Below are 22,282 nucleotides of genomic sequence, written 5' to 3'. Positions count from 1 at the left end.
AGCATCAGCAGCAGTTGAGATGATGGAGAGGGGTGGGCAGGTCTGGCTCAGTGCTGGCTGGAATTCTCCCAGGGACAGCAAGAGCAGCCTCTGGATGGAAATTACATCATGACTCCCCTCCAGGCCGCTGTTGTGGCCATGGAGCAGAGGGAGAGGGATGGGCAAAGTGGCCTCCGAAGGTTGTTATGGAATGCCTTTCTCCACTTTCCAGGGTGTGCACTGTGGCTCCCAAGTGCCTAAAGTCTCCAACCTGGAAATGTCACTGAAGATCCTAGCAGCTGGTGGTTACTAACTCATCTTTTAAAATATGAATTTCTTATGAAACGGGCAAACTGTCAGAATTCCTCCTGTGTGCCAGGGCTGCTGGAGAGCTGTGCGCTGAATTTGGTGTAGGTGTGCTTCTGATTTGGGCAGAGACTAAGGCTCCACAGGTGCAACTAAAGCAGCTGAGTTCTCGGGAATGCAGACCTTGGGAAGGCCGCGTTCTCAAGGATCTAATGAGAAAGGGACCCTCCCATCACCAGCGGGGGAGTCTAAGAAGATGGACAATTAAGGGGCAGGTCTGGGCGGCGGCGGCGGGGGGGGGGGGGACGACACAAAGAGCTAAGGAGGGTAACTGGGAGTTGTGGGCAGCTGGGGAGAGGCTGGGTCTCCTCCATGCAGCCCCCCGGCCCTCCTACCTTGAAGTCAGGGATCTGGTAGCCTTTCCGCAGCGTGATCTGGAATACGTCCATGGAGCCGATGAAAGCTGCAAGTCGTGTCAAGCTCTGCTTGCCGCTCCCCCCGACACCAACCAGCAGAGCATTGCCCCGAGGGGACTCCAAGATGCGATTGATGTGGCAGCTAGAGGGGAAGCAGAGGCACGGGGCTTTGATCAGACTTCCCTCTGGTGAGAACTGGAACCCTCCTTGCAGGCACATCAGGGGCTGAGCTGTGGGGAAATGGAGTTAAACTGTCCCCAAACCTGGCCTCACCTCTTGCCCGAGTGGATTCAAGTTGCCTTGCTCTGCTTTAAGCCAAAGCCTCTGGTGGAGCAGTGGCGGAGGAGGAGCCCGGCAGCCGGCCAGGGTCAGGGGGGCATGCGACGGTGACGGGAAGGCCCAGGCTTACCCTCGGGCTCCTCCCCAGCCAACCCTGACCTGCCCCGACCTCACTCTGCCTCACCTATTTCTGCTTTTAGGCAGGAAAGGGAGGCAGGAAACAGAGAAAAGTAGAAAGCATACAATTAAAAACAAAAACAAATTGAGGGAAGACGAGAGGACGAGCAGGAGCAGAACAGGAAAGAAGGAGCAAAACTAAAGTCAGCAGAACAACGGCCCTGATGGAGCTCTTCTCTCTCCCCCTCGCGTCCTCCCTGGGCGTTGATGCCCTTGTGACGAATAGCTGCGGACTCTCACTGTCACCCCGCAAGACACCTGCCTCCCTGGCTTCTGGATTCTTCACTTTGTAGCTTCTCAGTACCCAGCTTCCCGCCCCAACAAGGGGGAAATACTCCCAGGCCCTGGGCTTAGAGCGTGCCTGCCGTCCAGAGGAACCGGGGAGCCTGCCCCCTCCAGGCCTTCCTCCGAGGCCGCTCTTCCACCAGGCTGTTCGCAGCCTCTCCTCCAGGGTCCACCCCCATCCTCGCTCTTCCTCCCCTCAGCACTACGTACACGGCTCCCGGCAGGCACCTACCGTCTTTCTACACGTAACTCCTATTTCCTTTTTTTCACCTTAAAAACAGTAACTAGTCATCACAAAACGCACACAATACAGAAAAAACAATTCTACTATCTAGCAATAAACACTATTGACAATAATTACAGTCCTTCTGGATTTGTTCCAGTATCTGACTATATTAGTATATATTTATGTGTATATACATTATTACATCTGAAAACTCAATCCTGAATATTTTCAAAAATGGGTCCCATGACATACTGAACATAGGGTTTTGAAACCACTTTTTTTCCCCTTTAATTCCTTTTTTTTTTTTTTTTGGCTGCGCCTATGGAATGTGGAAGCTCAAGAGCCAGGGCCTGACCCCGCGCCACAGCTGTGACCCCAGCTGCAGCAGTGCCAATACTGGATCCTTAACCAGGTGCACCACAAGAGGACTCCTGAAGCTCCTTTTGCACTCAGCAGTATACTTTGGTTATTTCCACACGCCACTGAGTAATCCGCTAAAGCATGCTGTGGGTGGCGGGAAAATATCCCGCTGCACCGAGTAAGTTCCGTGTCTGTAACTGCCTACTCTTGGACATTTAGGTTGTTTCCAACATTGTCTAGCTATCGACAATGCCACAGAAACATTCTGAGTTTACATCTCTAATTGCGTCCACAGGATAGGTCCCCAGGATGCCCATTTTCATGGCTTTTGGCACATGCTGAAAAACTACACCCCCCTCCCCAGATGGTGGCACCAGTTTGTCCTCTTCTTATGTGGAACTGATCAGAAGTTGGCTCTCTTATACTGGAGGATGAAGCGGTGTTAGACTGTGTTGGCTGAATTAGAACGGTCGACCCATGTATCTGAGGACACACAATGTGATGATGAAGCCACTGTGGGGGGCTCGTGTGCCACCAAATTTAAGTTATTACATTTTATTCCCCTAAATGTTCAGGAGTTATTTACTGGCCTACTTTTAATTCTTTTTATGATTTCACTTTTCATTTACAACTTTTTCATTGTGATGCAGTCTTATATCAGACAGATCTCCACTTCCCTATCTCCCTTATTAAGCCATCCTTTCTAGGCATCTGCAGAGTGTGTATATTCATCTGGTTTTCTCTATAGAGCAAGCACACTGACAGTATTCAAGAAATTTTGCTTAAATTTAAGCAGAGGACCCCAGACCTTATACTCAGCATCACATCTGGGGAGAGGCAGGCACACGGAGTCATCTGCTTTGTGTCTCTGTTAGATGGTGCCTGGCGAGAGTGAAACAGAGACAAATTGCGGTGCTAAGACAGCCAGGCCTCTCTTCGGATTCAAAAAAAGGGGGGCAGGAATGAATTAATGGAGGAGAGAAGCAGGCATGGGGAGACGTCCAAGTGGGTTCCGTGGGCCGCACGACACCCAGCTCTATTCTGTGAGGCCTGAGCTCAGCTTAGCATGGCCCACGCTATTCAGTATCTAAATGGGAACGCATCATTAGTGAAGAAGTTTCCAAAGAAGAACGGTTAAGTCTGCAACTGTCAGCATTGGACTCCAGCTGGGGATTCATTAACAACCTCTGACGAGGGCAAAGGACTCTGCATTTAAATGACAAAATTTAAAAAGAAGATCAATATTCTAAAGGATTCCTGGGCCAGAAAACCAAGGCAGTCTAAGTGAAGCCCATTACTGAGTTTCTAGGAGATTAAAAACAAAAGCTGAAGATGTACCACAGCACAGCTGGAGGAAGCTGGCTTATTGAAGACTACACACACACACACACACACACAAGAGAACCGATGAGATGTTCAAAAGAAGGGGCACAAGAGAAGTACATCTGAAGTTCCTTTTTCAGATGGAAATGTGAAGTGATTCTACGAGAAAAAGGAGGCAGAAAAATATACATGGGGTGAAAAAACAAAGAAAAGGATGGATGAGAAGATTATGCAAAAGCATGGGAAAGATCTAGTGTCAATCTCTCAGGAAAAAGCAGATGAGAATCTGCAGAAACGGTTAAGGAAGTTAGCAGGAGAACAAAATGGTGCTTTGAGGGAAGGAAAATGACCTCGCAAAGACAAAGACTCTGGCACCATGGACTGCTCATTAAATGCAAAGCCCTTGACACGCAGCCTTCCTAGCCTCGTTTCCCAGAGGAGAAGCTATGTGTCCTTCGCAATGCACCACAGCCAAGTGGTGGCAGAACCAGGATTTGGACTTGGGCCTGGCTCTGTCTTCAGAACCGGTGCCTGTCACCACTACCCAGAGTCCGTGACTGGGTTCGGCATGAAAGAAGCAGGAGGAGAGAACAGCAAAGCCCGGGGAAGGGGCAGAGGAATCACACAACAGAACCAGGGGCGAGATCAAGTAGCCAGATGCTGGATAAGCCTTAGGCACCTCTACTCGCCGGCCCCCAGGGTTCCTGCCCGTGGGGGCAGGAGGTGTGACCTCCTTGAGGTGAGCCAGGCCCTCTGCCCCGCGCTGTGTGCAGCGGTGCCGACGCCGTAGCTGCCTGTGCCGCTCACTGGACTGAGGTCAGAGGGGAAGGCTTCTGCTCTCTCGGCTGGAGCCCCGGGCAGGCTGGGAGGGGCGGGCGGGGGGGAGAAGGAAGTCGTGGGGCGTGGCTGCTTTAAAGCAGACGTACAGGAACTCACACACCCGGGTGAACCCCATTCTTCAGAATGGTCCCCCTCAAGGCAGCTCGTTACCCCTGTTATTTTGCTGTTGCTAATGCAGCAAGGACTTCTTTTTGGAAACTATTTTCAGAGTCTGTTTAGGAGCCTCAGGAGAAAAGCCCATTTTCAGTCCCTCATTTTTTTCCCCTAAAACCAGTGTTAGTTTGATCACCATGTTGGAAACCACATTGACTGAATCACTTGCGATTCTCCCCAATTAAACTGACCCTAAAGGACAAAGACGGTGACACAGGCTCTGGCAGCTCTTAAAAGAGGAGGGAAAATACTCCCCGACGTCTCACCAGGTCAGTGAACAGACACCCTAAAACCCTTCTTGCTGCCGAGCTCCTGTGCACCGACACCGCCCAGGTGCTGCGACTCAGCGGCGAGGGAGCCAGTCCGTGTGCTCAAGGCGCTCCCACCGGGTCCAGGGAGTGAGGAAAGCCCTGGGGCAGGGAGACTGAGCACACGCTCGAGCCCGAGCCGCATGAGTGTAGGCACTACTCGCCCACTTGGGGGGGTGTGTGACATTAGGCAACTTCCCTCATGTCTCTGGATACCAGTCTCCTTACTGATGATGTGGGGACAAGAGCAGACTGGGCGTCGGGGCGTCTGTGAGGCCCAAGCGCACTGATGCAAGTAAAACCCTGAGCACCAGGCCCCTGGGAGGTTTATGTCCAGTGCGGCTCTTACACCTCATATCCAGGGCCGCCTCCCCACCCACCTCAGCGCTGCACTCACCTCCCAGTACGCTCTAACCCCTTGCCTTTCCGTTTTCCTCCTCGTTTATTCTATAGGACAGGCTAAGAAGTTTTACTGGGCACCTGCTATGTTCCAGACTCTGCCCTAGGTGTTGAGGATCCAGCAGTGAATAAGACAAAGACCCTACACTCACACCAACACCATCGAATCAATACATACGTGCAGGCTGGAGAGATGAATGGAAACAAAATAACAGTGTAATTAGTCACGACAAATATAGTAGGGAAGTCAAATAACATAAGGTGAGGACCAGCAGTGACAACTGACTTTAGCAAGAGGTCGGTCTGTGGTGACTTTGATAAGAGCTCCTTTGTTCAAGCGGTAAGGAAAGGACCAAAGAATGGATGAGAAGTGAGAAAGTATGACAGGTAGAGACAGCCCTTTGGATGAGTTTCCTTTTGAACAGGAGCTGAGGGGTAGGAGTCAAAAGAGATATAAGAGTCAAGGAACAGTTTATTCTTTTTTGATAAACGGTAACACGGCATGTTTGCATGCTGGTGCATATGATCCAGAAATTAATGAATTGAAGATGGGGTAAAAGGGAAGAGTGAGAGAGAGAGGGAGGGAGAGTTATTGCAGAAAGGAGGAAATCTGAGAGGAGAAGGGCTCCAGGGCACTCGTGGAGGGACTGGCCTCGGGTGGGAGCAGAGATGGTCCAGTAGCTGAAACAGTAGAGAAGGCAGGGTCTGTGGCTGGGATGCAGGTGGGGGACAGAGAGGATACATGGCGATGAGAGAGCTCTTCTGGCTGCTTTCATTCTCTCAGTGAAATAAGAGACGAGCTCATTAACTGGGAATAAAGAGCGGGCAGAGATGTCAGAAGCTTGAGAGAGGAGGAAAACGTGATGCAGGCATCACAGGAAGGGACCAGAGCGACCCGCCCAGGGCAGAAGAGCAGAGTTTGCAGCCCAGCGTAGGGCTTGTTTGGTATTTGTGGCTGAGCAACTGAAGCAAGCAAAAGCCAAGTCAGCAAGGTGGTGGTTTCTTCGCTCATGTCCTGATGCTTAGGGGCAGGTGTGCGAAAAGACAGTGAGGTTCAGCTGGGGAGGTGTTCTGTCACATGGATGCAACGACAGGAAAGTTAGGGGAGCCTGGCCTGGCCGCCGGGGTCTGTGGTGGTGGAGGAAAAGAAGACATGCAGCGTGAAAAAGTAGGTGGTGCCGAGGAGTCAAGTCTTGACGATGTTTAAGAACATATTTATTTGTGACAATAGGGACGGACACGGAAGGCTTTGTGCCAAGTGAGATGAGACAGAGCATGGTAAATGCTGTGTGGACTTCCTTGCATGTGGAACCTAATCAAACCAAACACACAGAAGCAGAGATCAGGTTTGTGGGTGCCAGAGGTGAGGCGTGGAGAGGGAAGGAATGAGGGGTCGAAAAGTATAAGCTTCCAGTTACAAAATAAACAGGTTCTGGGGATGCTGTGTACAATGACTGCAATTAACACTGCTGTATCGTGTATTTGAGAGTTGCTACGAGAGGAGGTCTTAAAAGTGCTCCAAACAAGGAAGATAATTATAACGAGGTGAGGTGATGGTTGTCAACTAATCTTGTGGTGGAAATCGTGTTGCAATACACACACTTACATCTTATGCTGCACACCTTAGGCTGAGACAATGTTACGTGTCAACTGCATCTCAGTAAAGCTGGGAAATAAAGACTAGCTGGAATAGGAATTCCCTGGAGGCACAGCATGTTAAGGATCCAGCAAGGCCACTGCTGTGGTGTGGATTTGATCCCTAGCCCAGAAACTCCCACATGCTGCGGCCGTGGCAAAAAAAAAAAAAAAAAAAAAAAAAACTGGAGCAAGTAAGTGGGGGAATAGGAGGTACCACTGTGAGAGTGGGATGCTTGAGACTGCGATTTTGGAGGGAAGCACATAACTGGGGATAGAAGTTCTGGGGGAGGAGCAGGTGAGTGGGAGGCAGAGGTGGGATGGAAGAGAAGACGGCTGAACTGAGGAGACCGAGGGACCCCAAGACCAGGGGATGCACAGGTGCCAGAGGAGGCGGTCCAAGCATGAAGGCAAGTGGTCAGTGATGGGGAGCAGTGGGAGGCCAGCAGAGGACAGAGACAAGGAGAGGCGATGGCATGAAAGTCCAGGTACTCGTGCTTCAGAAGAGCTCCGGTCTGGGAAAGATAAAGGAGAAAGAGAAACACCACAGGATGTCACTTCTGTGTGGAACCTAAAACGTGACACACATGAGTCCATCTACAGAACAGAAGCAGACCCACAGACATGGAGAACAGGCTTGTGGCTGCCAAGAGTGGGGGCGGGTGGGGAGGGATGGGGTGGGAGGTTGGGGTTACCAGATGTGAGCTACTCTCCATGGAGGGAAAAAACAACACGATCCTACAGCACAGCGCTGACAACTACACTCAGCGTCCTATGAGAAACCACAGTGGAAAAGAATATTGTAGAAAAGAGTATTTCCACCACCGTGGAAAAGAGTATTTTACTGAATCACTTTGCCATACCGCAGAAGTGAACACAACGTGGTAAATCAACATTACTTCAACGAAAAAGGAGAAATGGCTCACACACGCTATTGGCACGGGGTGGGGGAGAAGGAGGGTCTTCACCGCTCTCTGTCCCCGGGATGCACAGAATGGGGAGCAAAGAGCAGCGTTCCTCAACTCAGGGCTTCCATCAGTGAGGAAGGCAGAGTGGATCTTGCTGTTGGTGCCAGGGGACAGGGGAGAGATTTTAGAGGGCGGGAGGGTGGTAAGTGCGACGCCGGCAGGGGCTGTGAAGAGCAGGGTGGGCTCCGCACCGGTGTGACTATAAACTGTCCCGGGAGGCTGGTGACGGCTCTCCACGGAGAGCAGTGACACTTAAAAGGATATGTACTTCTTGAAATATGGATGCACTTAAACAAAACCTTCAATCTCATTATTTTAAAATTGGCCCTTGGATTAGTATGGGTTGGGAAAGCAGGTCCTGAGCTGTCCTGGCGCCATTTTTAATGATCTCCCATTTTTCCCGTGATGTCACCATGACCAAGCCCAGGGCTGTAAAGAGCAGACAAGGAACCACGCCAGTTCCCCTGTGCCCAGCACTATGCTGCTCTGGAGAGCCCATGGCAGAAGCTGCAGCTGCCCCTCTGCCAGCTGCTGTCTTGACCTTCGTGACAGAAGCAGCAATAGCTGCTTTCCTGGTTTTACCAAAGTGTCCTCAATTCCCAAAGGAAGACCCCTGACCCTGGGAAGAGGGGGCAGCTGCAGAGAAGCGAGAAGAGAAGCCCACTTACACGTGGCGCATGGCGTCCTCGAAGAGAACCAGGTCCATCACGGTGCTGACTTCGTTGTGGTTCTCCAGGGCCTCCACCAGAGTCTGGGTCAAGCGTTCCCACGACTGCACAGGCATGTACTTGGGCTCACCAATGCCGTGTGCAAAGTGGCAATACATGTTCAGGCTTCGGGTCTGCTGCTCCACAGTCTCTCCGATATCCTGGTGATGAGATACAGGGACAAAGGACCCTCCTTACTGCTGCTCAGTTCTGGTTCCACACAGAGTGGAGACACTTCCTTTGCTTTTCCTCTCTGAACATGCTCTAAAGATGATCGCTGCTGCCTCCAACACTTCCCTTTTTTTGAGAAGCCCTTGAAAAGCAGAGGTTGAACATCCATTTACCACTCCAGGAAGTCACAGATGCTGTTTGTGACTCCTTGTGGGCTGAGGATGGGGAACGGGAGGTGGGAGGCGCCCTTGCCACACGCACAGTAAGAGCCCTGTCTGAGCCGAGCGGAGGATGAGGACACGTGCTGAGGTTCCCTGAGCAGGGGCTCTTTCACCAGGGGTGGGTTCCACCAGTCCTTGGCCCGATGGTCTCCCCTCCCCTCCATCCATTCCAGCAGGTCTCGCTCCCCAATCCACAGCAGTGTCATAAAACGCCCTTTGCTGTTTCCTGGGAGATAACTCTGTAGGCTCAACCCCTAAGTCTTGGTTTCTGAAAAATGTGCCACGAGCCCTCCTTACGTGATTGATTTGTTTATGGGGATGACGATACTATTAAAACATTTACTGTAGAACTCCCTACTTGTAAAACATTTATGAATATTTGGCTTTACTGTCTGTCAACGCTTGCGCACAAGGCAAACTGTACCATGTTCAACAAATACCTAGTACAACTCGGCTGCCTTATAAGACCCGGGCCTCTGACTCCTCTCTACCCATCTGTCCTTTAAGCACTGAGGAGGCAGCTCACTTCTTTTAATTTAGAATGGACCTATTTACTTATCAAACCCCAAATACTTGAGACGTCCAGAGAGAGAAAGGCTGTAGAGGAAGGAAGCCCAATGAAGAACACCTCTCTCATGCGAGGTAGGAACTCAACGCCAGCATGAGCAATGGTCCCCACCTGCCGTGCTTTTCTCCTGAGGTTCAGAGGAGGGCGACGTGCCTGAATCAGCTGCCCGAATAACAGCAGAGGCATTATCCAGGGCATGCATCACTTGGGGTTGGCCTTGGGAGCCCCTGGGATAAGACTCATCAAACCTCCTGGAGGGAGGGAAAGTGGGGACGAGTAGCTTCCATAAGAACCAGGACTGATACTCGGTTAAAAGAAGAAATACACAGAGTTAATATAAAAGAGTTGTTACGTTTTGAGGGATGTTTCAGGACCACAGAAAACCTTTAAACTGTGCTGGCTTTGCTAGACAGGAACAGCAAATGTCCAGGCATTTGGATAAGATTTAACGTGATGCAGGAGAGCCTCTTTTGCTAGTCGAGGAAAACATGTGGGAAAGTGATGTGGGAATACATTTGCCCAGTTTGACAATGGGCTCATACACTGGGAATCGGTCCTGATGGCAGTTAATCTACAGTAATGACCTGGCAGAAGAACAGTGAAAGTGCAGTTCTGAAAAGCCTGGTCTGCAAAGATTCTTTGATGAACAAATCTCTGATTTTATGATCAGAGCCAGATGTGTAGAAGGAGGAGCGAAAACCAACCCGCCCAGTGAAACACAGATTTCTTGATAGTGACGTATCACATGATGGCCACAAATAAGAGAACTTTAAGCTTTTAGGAGTTCCCGTGGTGGCGCAGTGGTTAACGAATTTAACTAGGAACCATGAGGTTGCAGGCTCGATCTCTGGCCTTGCTCAGTGGGTTAAGGATCCGGCACTGCTGTGAGCTGTGGTGTAGGTCGCAGACATGGCTTGGATCTGGCGTTGCTGTGGTGTAGGCTGGCAGCTATAGCTCCAATGCAGCTCCTAGCCTGGGAACCTCCATATACCTTGAATGTGGCCCTAAAAAGACAAAAACCAAAAAGAATGGGATGAATGGAGGAATTTAGGGTGTTTGGTCTAGTAAAGAGCAGATTTCTGATAAGTTACTTAAAATGCTGTCCATTCACAAGGCTGTCCTACAGGTTGGGATGGACTGAATGTATCTTCAGAAGTGGACTCAGAATCTTACCAGGAAAAAATATGGAGCTAAACCTAGCAAGATGAGCACGAGGACAACACAATATCTTTAAATACAGGATTTGATTATTTCTGCGTTCAAGAGAGGATACATAAACAGGGTGTATGGAAAATATGGGGCTTTGTTCAACAGAAGGCACAGTGTCAGCTGTGGGATGATTCTTTTTTTTTTTTTTGTCTTTTTTTGCTATTTCTTGGGCCGCTCCTGCGGCATATGGAGGTTCCCAGGCTAGGGGCTGAATCGCAGCTGCAGCCACCGGCCTACGCCAGAGCCACAGCAACGCAGGATCTGAGCCGCGGCTGCAACCTACACCACAGCTCACGGCAACGCCAGATCGTTAACCCACTGAGCAAGGGCAGGGATCGAACCCGCAACCTCATGGTTTCTAGTCGTATTCGTTAACCACTGTGCCATGACGGGAACTCCTGGGATGATTCTGACACTAAGAGATGTCATATGATCTCAGGCTGTGTTAATGCCTCTGTGCTTCCTGGGGCATATTCTAGAAACCATTCATTCTTCAAATTATGAGTAGGTTTCAAGAAGGGAAAAGAGTTTTAGGGTCTAATACTTTGGGAAATGAGATATGAATCAGGCTTATTCAAGGTTTTTTAGGACTTTACTGTGCTGAATGTTCTGTGAATTTCCAAGAGAGGGATAGAGGATGAAATGCTTTCTCAACCTATTTCGTCGTGGATACCTTGCTTCCAAGGAGCATACTGCAGCACGACTGCTCAGCAGGACGTTTTGGGAAACACAGTAACAAAATCACAGCATATAAGAAGAGGGGATTGATGTTCTTGCTTTTGGTCAAATCCCAGTTGGGTTACATAACAGACGTCAGACACCATGACTTCAGAGGGCGCAACTGATGGTAGAGTAATCAAGACGGTGTCCAATTCCTCTGGGTTTGGAAATAAGCCTTTCCAAAAGTGGCGAAAAGAACAGAGGCTCTTTGCCTCTGGAGACCCAGGAAGAACAAGAAAAATGGTCTGAAAAGATGTGAAGGCTTACCATGTAGACCGAGGATTACTGGATCTAAAATTTTAGATCATGATTTAAATAATTCTCCAGTTTCTAAAGCTGTTCTAAATGTCAAAGTTGTTCCAAATGTACAGCCACGGGCGTTCCAAAGCGGCTGCCTTTGCAAAGACAGTGGTGCATTTCCAAGGAGGCTGGTGTGTCAGCGGGAGGACCAGCCTGGGAGATGCTCCTGGGCGGAGTTAGCACAGGGGCGGGTTGGGTCAGATGCTCTCCATGGACCTCGACACCAAGAGTCTGGGATGCACGTGTCTCCTGCCCCAGCATGTTTCACTTTGGCAAAATAATGACAGATTTTCTCTCCTCATCCAGTGCTGACTTTCTTCAATTAATGGGCTAGATTTTTTTTTTTTTGGCCACACCCATGACATCAGGAAGTTCCCAGGCCAGGGATCAAACCTGCACCACAGCTGTAACCAGAGCCACAGCAGTGACAATGCCACATTCTTAAGCTGCTGAGCCACCAGGGAACTCCATGAGCTAGGTTTTATCATGTGGGTACATACTTATCATTATTTTTTCAAATGTAAATCTAAATTCACAGGGCAATACTCACATCAAAAATTTTCTTGACCACTTCCGCCTGGATCTTGTCAAAAAGATCAAGGTCCTTTTCTTCCACCATCTTATCCCGATAAACCCGATTTGACTCATGCAGATAGAGCTTTACTAGGTCCTGTGTGGATTTGACACATTCCACTGAGGAGAAGAGAATGCCCTTTAAGGAGAACAAACAGCAACAAAGAATAACATGACTAACAATTTAAAACTACAACAGTTACAATTTATTGAAGCCAGTTATGTGACAGGGAGTAAACTAGACGGTTTGGCCAGATAAAGCTCATTTAACCATTCTGATGACTCTACATAGTAATCTTTATTTTATTTCTTTATTTTTTGGCCATGGTATGCAGCAGCTTGATGTGGGATCTCAGTTCCCAGGTCAGGCACTGAACCTGGGCTGCAGTGATAAAACTGCCCAACGTGTCCACCAGGGAGCTCCCTACAATGCACTTTTTACAATCCTTTTTGCATGATGTGAAGACTGGGATTCAGAAAGACAGGAAGCATGTGCCCAGCTCATCAAGTGGCCTTACTTCATAACCACGCAATGTTGAGACCAGGTCTGCTTGGCTTGAGAGCCTGGAATTTCAACCACTATTTTCTTTTTCTTTTTTCTTTTTTTTTGTCTTTTTGCTATTTCTTGGGCCGCTCCCTCGGCATATGGAGGTTCCCAGGTTAGGGGTCGAATCGGAGCCGTAGCTGCCAGCCTATACCAGAGCCACAGCAATGTGGGATCCGAGCCGCGTCTGCGACCTACACCACAGCTCACGGCAACGCCGGATCGTTAACCCACTGAGCAAGGGCAGGGACCGAACCCGCAACCTCATGGTTCCTAGTCGGATTCGTTAACCACTGTGCCACGCCGGGAACTCCCTCAACCACTATTTTCCAAATCTGCACCGTGAGGGGCGAGGCGGCGTCTCTGCTGTACTTCAGTTCTACGAGCACCGTTTTGAGAACTAACTTAGGTGACGATGCCTATGTCAAGTCACAATGATGACGGAGGAGGGCTGGAAGGAATCCAGCTAACCTCTGAGGGTCAGCCATCCATTTATTCGTCTCTAGGAAGTTCTTCCTGTAGATGTCAGGGGTCATTCCAAATATCTACTATTCTTTCCAGATTTCGGTCGCCTCTTTCTGTTATTATTAGCCAGTGTCCTAGACCCTGCTCCATGGAAAAATGGAGACCTCCGGGATGAAAGCCTCTCGCCGACTTCAAGTCCTCTAACTCAAACTCACTGATGTCTTGTTTGCCCTCATCGCTTTCCTTCTTGTCTTACAAGAAAAGCGGTCTTTAATTGTTCCTCATGAGGGACAGGAGAGTGCTCAGATCCATCCACGCGGCATGAAGATCTGGTCAACTCTGTCATCACACGTACCTTCACTTCCCATACAAATCTATGTTTCAGTTCCACAAAATTCAAAGTGTTTTCTGATTCTGAATACTTCCTATGCCTCCATGCCTTCTGCGTTGTCTGCTGTGCTCGTACTTCAGGATCTAGCTCAGCAGATACCTCACCACGTCTTCCACGAGATTGCCTTTCCTGTCCAACAACATTCTCCCTGATGTGCCCCACCATGCCCTTTACAAATGTACCTCTACTACAGAAGAATTGTACGTTTCTAAAGTAACTTCCCTTTGTACGGGTTTGCTTCTTCCAGATCATGGTGAGTGTCTCTAAATTTTAGAAATAAAGCAATATACTTCTAAATACCCCATGGGTTAAAGAAGGAATGGTAAGGAAAATTAAGAAATATTATGACATGAAGGAGAAAAAAAAATGTAACGTACACACGCTTGCATGATGCAGCTAATGGCATAATTAGAGATAAATTTATAGTCCTAAAAATAAGCATTTCAGAAGAGATGAAAGGCTGACAATTAATGATCTGAGTAACCATGTCAAGAAGTTAGAAAAATAAGAATAAACTAACCCTAATCCCAGAGCAAGTAGAAACAGATTGTAAAGAGAAGAACAAATTTTAATAGCGTTAAAAACATTATCAAGTAGAGATAACCAGCAAAGTAAAAAACGTGTTATTGGTATACTTTCCTTTTTCAGTTTCTTCTGAAAAGACTAGCACAATTGATAACTCCCTTGTAGGGCTGACAGAAGATAAAAAGAGAAAAACAGAAAAGACACACATAATCAATAGCCAGCATGAAAAAGAAAACATAATATCAGATAAAACAGACATTTAAAAGATAATGAGAAGGAGTTCTCTTGTGGCACAGTGGGTTAAGGATCCAGCGTTGTCACTGAAGCAGCTCAGGTTGCTGCCGTGGCCAGGTTCCATCCTGAGCCTAGGAACTTCCACATGCTATGTGTGTGGCCAAAAGAAAAGAAAAGAAAAGAAAAAGAAAGACAACAACAGGAGACTATAAACACGTAGAAATTGATGACCTTGACATCCTACCATAACTGGTACATGAAGAAGCAGAGAACATGATCTGCCTAGTCTGTATTAAAGGAATTGAATTCATAATTTAAAATCTTTCACAAAGAAAACTCCAGATGGTTTCATCATTAAATTCTTCTGACATTTAAGGAAGGCACAATACAGTGTTTTAAAAACTCTTCCAAAAAAAAAAGTGTTTCCAGAAAAGGGGAAAACACTTCCCAATATATTTTATGAGAGCTTCATAACCTTAGAATACTAGAAGAAAAATTATAGGACAAACTTATTACCATAGATGTGAAAATCACATAGAAAAAGAGTGAATGGAATCCAGAAAATAAAAAATTAAGTTCCACATGTAACAACTAAGTTGGGTTGACTACAGGAATGCAAGGTTGATCTAACATTAAAACATAATGTAATTTACTACATTTTCAGAAAAAATTGATATAATTATTTCAACAGAGAAAAATCATTTAAATTTCAACATATATTCCTGATACAAACTCTTAGTAAACTATAAATAGAAATTTCCTTTTGTTTTGGTTTGCTTTTTGGCTGCGCCTGAGGCATGTGGACATTCCTGGGCCAGAGACAAACCCATGCCATAGCAGTCACCAGAGCCACAGCAGGGATAGCACCAGATCCTGAACCTGCTGAGCCCCCAGGGAACTTCTAAATGGAGATTTTCTTAATTTGGTAAAGAGCATCCACAAAAGCCTAGATAAGTATCTCACTTAACGGCCGACTATTAGAAGTTTTACCCCTAAAATTAGGAAACAAAATTAATGCAATGAAATGCCACTCTCACCACTTCTCTCCACTGTTGTGGCAGCTGTAGCCAGGACAGCAAGACAAAGAAGATTTAAGGATTAGAAAGAAATTGTTACTATGATTAATTTTTACCGACAACAAGCATATAAATACAGGTATAAACATCATGTTGAACAAACACTACTTGCCACAAGATTCCATTGATATAAAGTCATTTGGCCAAAATATGCCAAAATAACTAATGGTGCTAGAGGTCCAGATAGGGAAGAGGAGAAAAGAGTGAATGGAAGGGAGAAAAAGGTAGTCTCAGGATCTGGGAAAGTTTCATTTCTTAATCTCTGTGGTGGTGACATAGCTGTTACGACTTTGCGACAATGAACCAAGGTGTGTGCTCCTGACTTGTGCGCTTTTCTACTTCAATAAAAGTTTCTTTTTTAAAAGGAAGGGCATCTCATTAGGTCCCTTTGGTCCCACCCACACGTAGACCTCAGTCCCTCCCAGGTCTCCCAGGTACCCGCCCTGTGCAAGGTGAGCCAGGTGGGAAGGAGCACCAGCCGGGAGTGTGGACCCAGGGCCTGGGTTTTATGTGAGCTGTGCTGTCAGCTGGCGTTCACAAGCCCTGTTACAGCCAAATGCTCAGGCTGACTGGCAATTAGGGCTGAGCAGAGGTGAGTGAGCGTGGCAGATGCCAACTGTGCACTGGCTTAGATAGCCGTGTATAGCACTCAGACGGGAACAGTTAATGATGTCTGCTACTCAGAGCTCTAGCAAATTCTGGACAGAGACAGGGGAGTGCAGAGAAGGCCTGAATGATTGAACCTTGGATCAAGCTGGATGGAGAACAGCGTGCTCTCCAGGCAGTGCCTGTCTCCCAAAGGCATTCCACCCTCCCTTAAGCTCTCTGTCAGGCCTTTAGACAAGCAGGCTGGGGTGGGCAGGTGGTGGAGGCTGCCAGCAGGAGCTCGAAACTCTGCTCTGGAGGAGGAGGGTGAGGGGCTGCGCTCTCCAGAGAGGAGGCACTTTCCCACATTTGGGGCGGGGGCTGAGGGCTGGCAGGCCACGGGGAGGTAGCCCAGGGGTACTATTCAGGCTGCCCCCACGTCAACAGCTCCCCTCCCCGGGTCCTCCTTGACTCTTGCCACTAAAAGGAGGTGGCACTGGAACCCTCCCTCCTCATGGAGCTTGTGTCACCCCAAATCCCTGGCACAGTAGAGCTGCCCACAATTGTTTTGGATATTGAGGCTTCTGCTTCTAGTGATGCCAACACGCTCAAGCTACTTGATTTGTCTGTGACACAGTCTTGCCATTTCTAGATTGGAAATGATCAGCATTTCACCTGATGTGCTTGTCGTGAGGGCTAAATGATCAGCTAAGAGACGCAGCGGATGTAGGACTGGCTCAATAAACGCCAGCTATTATCACAGGCTCGAGTCAGAATAGCCACCCTGGTCTCAAATTACCTCCCCACCTCATGGCGCAGGGGCCTCTCTGCCTCGCTGTCCGTTCCTGCCTACTGGTCACTCCACTAATGCCATTTATACTTTCTACCTCCACGTCCACTCACGCTGGCAATGCTCCGAGCCGCTGTTAAATTGGGATCACAACGCGAATCCCCGAGGAGGGTGGCAAGTGTGAACGGCAGGTGGCACAGCTGACAAGGCCGGCACAGGCAGGAGCTGGGCTGGTGCTTCTGGTGAGAGACTGAACGCCGCTTTTCCCTTTAGTCCCATCACTACAAGCCACGTGAATGTGACCGAAAGACCAACTCCTTTCTGTGGACTTGGCTCCCGTTCACCCTCCTGCAGTGAGACTTAAGACTCTTCCTCCATCAACGTCAGCACCCAACACATGGGCGCTAAGGACGGGGAGGCACGGGCCTGGCCACTGCGCGGGTCTGAGGCCACGGGGCCGTGGGTTTCACAGGCTCGGGGCTGAGTCTTTCTTGCCGCCTCGACTGTCTTCTGAGGTTCTCCTCAGGGGAAGTGCGGGTGAGAAGGACAGAAGCGTGTGTCAGAAAGAGGCCGGGGCCAGGAACCTGCAGACCTAGATTCTGTTCCAGTTCCGTCCCCGGCTGGCCGTGTGCTCTTAGGAAACGAGGTAACCTGTGTGTGTCTGTTTCCTCACTTGCAGGTGAGCTAACGTTTGGAGACACCTGGCCAGGAGCGCTGTCCAAAGCCCGCTTACGAGAGCTCTCAGAGCCCTGACCTGCCTGTGGGGCTCGGCGGCCCCACGCGCCGGGGGAGCCTTCTGGGAACAGCGCTCTTAGATCTTTGAGGTAACCAGCTATGGGATTTCTGCTCCTTACAACCAGGGGCCAGGCAGGCCCTATGGCCTCAGGGCCGGGGCCTTGGCTAGTCTGAGGTTCCCCAGAGTCCTCCCTGCACAGGTAGTGCCCTGGGTAACTACCGTGGAGGGTCAAGCCTCATTCTCCGGTGGCACTGACATTCCCTACATGTGTGGCCTCTGCTTGATATAAAAAGCACCTTCCCTTGGTAATGGCTCAGAACCATCCTGGAAAGGGTTCTCTATGAAAAGTACTTTCTGCAGATGCTCGTCCAGCATGGGAGGGAGCTGTGGGCCCTCATAGAAGGATGCAGTGCCTGACCAAGGGGATGAGAGGGCCGGGTTTGCTGTACTGCCTTCTGGACATTTTAATAGCGAGAGGCCAAGCAACTGGAAGTGACAGGCAGACACACGCCATCACTATTCAGATAAGCAGCGGGGGCTTGAAATGGCTTTGCCCTGGAAAAGTACCTGGAATTTTTAGGACTGAGGCATCCCAGGAGCTAGTGTGTGGTGTCTTAGGAGCAGTGCGACACTATAGGAAGCAGAGAAATCCTGCCTGGCTCCGGGGCGTCCTTTGCCATCCCGAGAACAACGGGTGTACCACCAGCACCTGCAAAATAGTTCTCTCTTCCTTTCTTCTGTGCCACTGGCTTCCCTAGGCCTGCTGGGATTGTCCAACAACACTACCTCCAAAGTGCTGAGGCTTCTCCACCCAGAGAAGCCAACTGGGAAATGCACTCTGATTACCGAGAAGTAACTTCATCAGCAAACAGAACCCCCTTTTGTTGGATAGACTCTCGTGGGTCCCACAGCACTGCTGACTTATGTCCGTCACTCCCTATGAACTGTGCCTTTGCCTAAGCATTTGGGAGAGAACAGAGGGGGCAGCTCATCACTAAGCTTTCCAGCGTGTCTCAGGGCAGATGGATTCACCTGGAAAATGCTGGCGAGGTCTCGGAGGTTGAAGATGTAGTGGAATTTGACGGCCGTGGGGAGGAATGCGGTGGCGACCTTCTGGTGGAAGGTCAGGGCCAGGTGGATCAGCTGGGGGGTGGCTTTCTGCAGTGACGCCGGGAAGCTCCCCAGCTTCAGGTGCTGCGTCAGGATGGTGCTGTAGATGGAGGACAGGGCATCTGCGCCCAGGAAGGAGAGGGCGAACACGCTGAAGTGACGCTGCACGGGGAAACAGAGGCACGTGGAGGAGTTAGACAGCCATGGTCACAGAAGAGAAACCGCCCTTCCTGGGTTTGGATAGACTGGTGAGAAATTCTTAGAGGGGCTTTGAATTCTACACCCTGATCACCTTTCTCACATGAAGTCCCAACTGACGCTGAACCTAAAGTGAGTGGGGGGGATAATGGGCTTTGGGCCTCTGGTCCAAGATGTCTCGAGGTGCGGCAGGAAAGGGAGCCTGACTCCAAACCTGGATGTGATGCTGAGGGTGCACACGACCTTGGGAGGGTCGCTCGCCTCCTAACGGGCTCTCATTCTCAAGAACCGCTTGAGTTAGACGGACCCTCTGATTCCTTTTGGCTCTAAAAGCTTCAGGGCTCTGGGTCTAGGAGGTTTTCTGTCTCCCTGGAGATGAAATCAGCATCCTGTACAATTTACCACTTGAAGAGGCTGCCGATTCTCACACACAGCCAAGTGACACCAGGCCTGGTCAGGGGGTGCTCAGGACCCTGGTGCCACCGTTCCTCCCGTACCTGGAGCCGTGGGTTGATGGTGAAGCTGCCTGCGGTGGGGTTCATACAGGAGACGTACTGTACGTTCCTGACCTCCTTTAGGGACAGCTTGTTTCGATCATACCTGGAACAGTGAGAGACCATGGGTAAGATTTGAATGAGGCCCCAGGCAGGTGAGTGCGTCCTTAAGGTGAGATGGCATGTGTCCGATCATTTGTGTGTTTAGGGGGTAAAAAAAAAGTCTAGATCCATTGGTAGAAACTGAGGCAAGACAAGAACTTAGGACAAATTCCTGAGATACAACATGGAAGCAGCACAGGAAGAAGAGACCACAAAGATGGTCAAAGAGGCAGGAGGAAATCAAGGGTGTGTGGTACCCAAGGAAGCAGAGGAAGCCAGCATTCCCCCAAGGAGCCGGTGGTCAACCGCACCAAGTGCTGCAGAGAAAATGAGAAAGGTAGTGACCTAAGGCGTCTGCTGGATGTCACAACAAAGATGCAGTTAGCAGCTGGGCAAGAAGAGCTCAGTAAAGGGGAGGAAAGAGAAACCAAATCACCATGGGTGGAGGAGTAAGCGGGAGACGAGGAACCGGAGACCGAAGAGAGAATCTGGTTACGGAGAGAGAGAGCGCGCAGTAACCAGAAAATGGTTTTGTATTTTGTTTTTTTAACACAGTGTCGAAACTGGTGGTGGCTGAAACAGTGAGGCCAGGGAGCCAGTCAGGAGAGAGGGGGACTAGGGTTTCAGGAGGTGGAGAGAGCAGACTCAAGGTGCTGGTGGGCGGTTAAGGCTTCGGGAAGACGCCATGGGGGAGGGAGCAAAAGGTGCAGGGGATGCAAGGACGTGGCACAGATGGAGACGCTAGAAATGGAGATGGCACTTGTGACCATCGGCCAAGGTCGGGTGGGAAGTGTGAGGAGAGAGGAGAGGGTATGAAAGATGTCTGAGAGCAGACATGTAAACATGTGAAGTAATATGGTGGAATTTCTAGGAAGTTTCTAGTTCCCATTTAAGGTCTGTGACCATGAATCTAGAGTAAAACTAGGCTGACTGATTTTTTCCAGGCGACTTCAGCTGCTCGAATGCTGGTGTGGAGATGGTGGACAGCTGTCCACAGCGGGCATCCAACAAAGGCCTTAGGAGTGAATGAAAGGCCACGCAGGTGACCCTGTAGCTGTAATTCTCTTGCAGGGTGAGGCAGGAAGGTGGGCAAGGTGGTCTCAAATCACTGTGAAACCCAGCAAGCTTACACCTTTTGCCATTACAAACTTTACTGCTGCAAGGGGAGGTAACATCAGAGCCTGTGAGTTGCTCGGAAGAGACAAAGGCTGTTAAGAGCGCTGGAGGCACGTGCACTGAACAGCGCACTAGGTGCTGTCATTGAAGTCCCTGTGACATGACCACAGGTGGGGGCTAAGGGGGCCGGGAGTGGTTAAGGCAACTTTGGAGGTACGTGTTGAAAAGGTAGGCTTTTTTTCTTTGAATGAGAGCTCTGTACCTTCTCCGACCAAGCTCTTCCAGGAGGTCTTAATCCCCTGTCTGGAAGGGGATTAAGAGAAACCAAATCACCGTGGCAACAATCCCAGGAAGAGGGCGGTGTGCGGGGACCCTCACTGGACGCTGAGGCCTGCGGCTCGGCAGGACGGCCATCGGCCTCGACCTGTCCCCCACCCGGCCCGGGTCCCCTGCATGCGCTCGTACCAGTGGCCGTAGTCCAGGTGCTGCCTGATGACAGTGTGGGGCTGCACGGTCCCGTAGGCGTCCACCTCGGGCATGTTCATGTCATCAATGAAATAGATAAGCTTCTTATTGCCTGGGGGGCCGTAATTTCTGCCGGCTTTCTTTTCCAGAGGCTTCTCCAGGGCAGCTGAGGAGAGAGCCAGTTAGTGAGGGGAGGAGGGCCACACCTCCAGGCCCAGTCCTAGGACGTGCGATGTTGAGGACACGCGGGCGCTTGCGGGTGAACGACTGCAGCTGCTCCCGGGACCGCGGGAGGCTGGCGATGACCGGGCAGCAGGGATGACGGCGGCGCCCAGGCGTGCCCCACCTGGCTCTGCCCTGCGTTGGCTCTTACACGTTTCTGACCTCACTGAACGCTTACGACACCGCTGCAGGATCTGTACCACCGCCCCTCTCACAGATGACGGCACTGGGGCTCAGAAGGTCAAACCAGCTTTTCCAAGGCAGGGTCAGGATACAGATGCAGACCAGTTAAACTTCAAAGCCCGTGTTCCTTCTACCACCCTTGCGGTGCACAGGTTTTCCTTCTGTGTAGACTGGAGGCCCAGTCCCCACGATCCAGGGCAGACCTGCCCTCACTGCCTCAGACAGCAGAGGAGCAGAGAGGCCAAGGCTCCCAACCCTGGTGGGAGGAGACCCCTGCACCCCCAGGGCTGTAACAGAGGAATTACTGCATGTTCTCGGGAGAGTTCACCTCCTGGGATTTCCCTGAGGGAGAGTAAAAACAGCAGCCCCAGAGAAAGTCCCAGAAGCTTCCAGTATCAGCAATGGGCCCCTCCACCTTCAGGTGACCTCTGGAGATGGAGTGCAGACTGTCTCCAGGAGCTGCTTCTTCAATTATCCAGCCAGAGGGAAGGAATCAACAGCACGGTGTTCCAGCGTGACAGGACTTGTTTAGAACAAATTTAAGTAATAGGGTAGCGATATATGTTTTTTTTTTCAATAAAGCAATTAGATATTTATGTGTTGCAAGAACCAATACTATTACAGCTGGAGGCTCTGAGAACCATCTGATCCCTTTTCTTGAAAAACAAGTTTGTAAACAAGGAGGAAGTGTCAACAGACATATGAAGGTGACAGATAGAAAGACAAGTTCCTTCAAGAAGCTTGAATATTCTAATTTTCTGGTCCTGAGTTAAATTAAGTGTTCCAAATATGAATTAAATTTAAATTTAATTAGCATGCAATTAACATACACTATCAACCAATTAATCACCCAACACCTTCTTCCCCCCCTAAGATATAACAACTATGTATGAGATCTGTCAAAATGAAATGTAATTAATGGG

The 22,282-nt window shown here is 49.6% G+C and overlaps 1 protein-coding gene across 4 annotated transcripts in view; it reads right to left on the bottom strand.

The window, feature by feature from the left end:
- The window catches only part of DNAH9 (dynein axonemal heavy chain 9), a 317,109-nt gene that overhangs the window by 129,165 nt on the left and 165,662 nt on the right, over nucleotides 1-22,282 (bottom strand). For all 4 annotated transcript variants that reach the window (XM_047757317.1, XM_047757315.1, XM_047757318.1 and 1 more), the window contains exons 39-44: nucleotides 20,955-21,120; nucleotides 19,275-19,377; nucleotides 18,502-18,741; nucleotides 12,101-12,262; nucleotides 8,323-8,522; nucleotides 681-843 (exon numbers count right to left, since the gene is read on the bottom strand). In XM_047757317.1, the coding sequence (XP_047613273.1) occupies nucleotides 681-843; nucleotides 8,323-8,522; nucleotides 12,101-12,262; nucleotides 18,502-18,741; nucleotides 19,275-19,377; nucleotides 20,955-21,120 (1,034 nt within the window). The remainder of the gene's footprint in view (nucleotides 1-680; nucleotides 844-8,322; nucleotides 8,523-12,100; nucleotides 12,263-18,501; nucleotides 18,742-19,274; nucleotides 19,378-20,954; nucleotides 21,121-22,282) is intronic.

The sequence above is a fragment of the Phacochoerus africanus genome, chromosome 14 (genome assembly GCF_016906955.1).
Source record: "Phacochoerus africanus isolate WHEZ1 chromosome 14, ROS_Pafr_v1, whole genome shotgun sequence".
In the NCBI taxonomy this organism is placed as follows: domain Eukaryota; kingdom Metazoa; phylum Chordata; class Mammalia; order Artiodactyla; family Suidae; genus Phacochoerus; species Phacochoerus africanus.
Note: the sequence above shows the minus strand (reverse complement) of the source record. Positions and strands in the feature narration are given on the sequence as shown.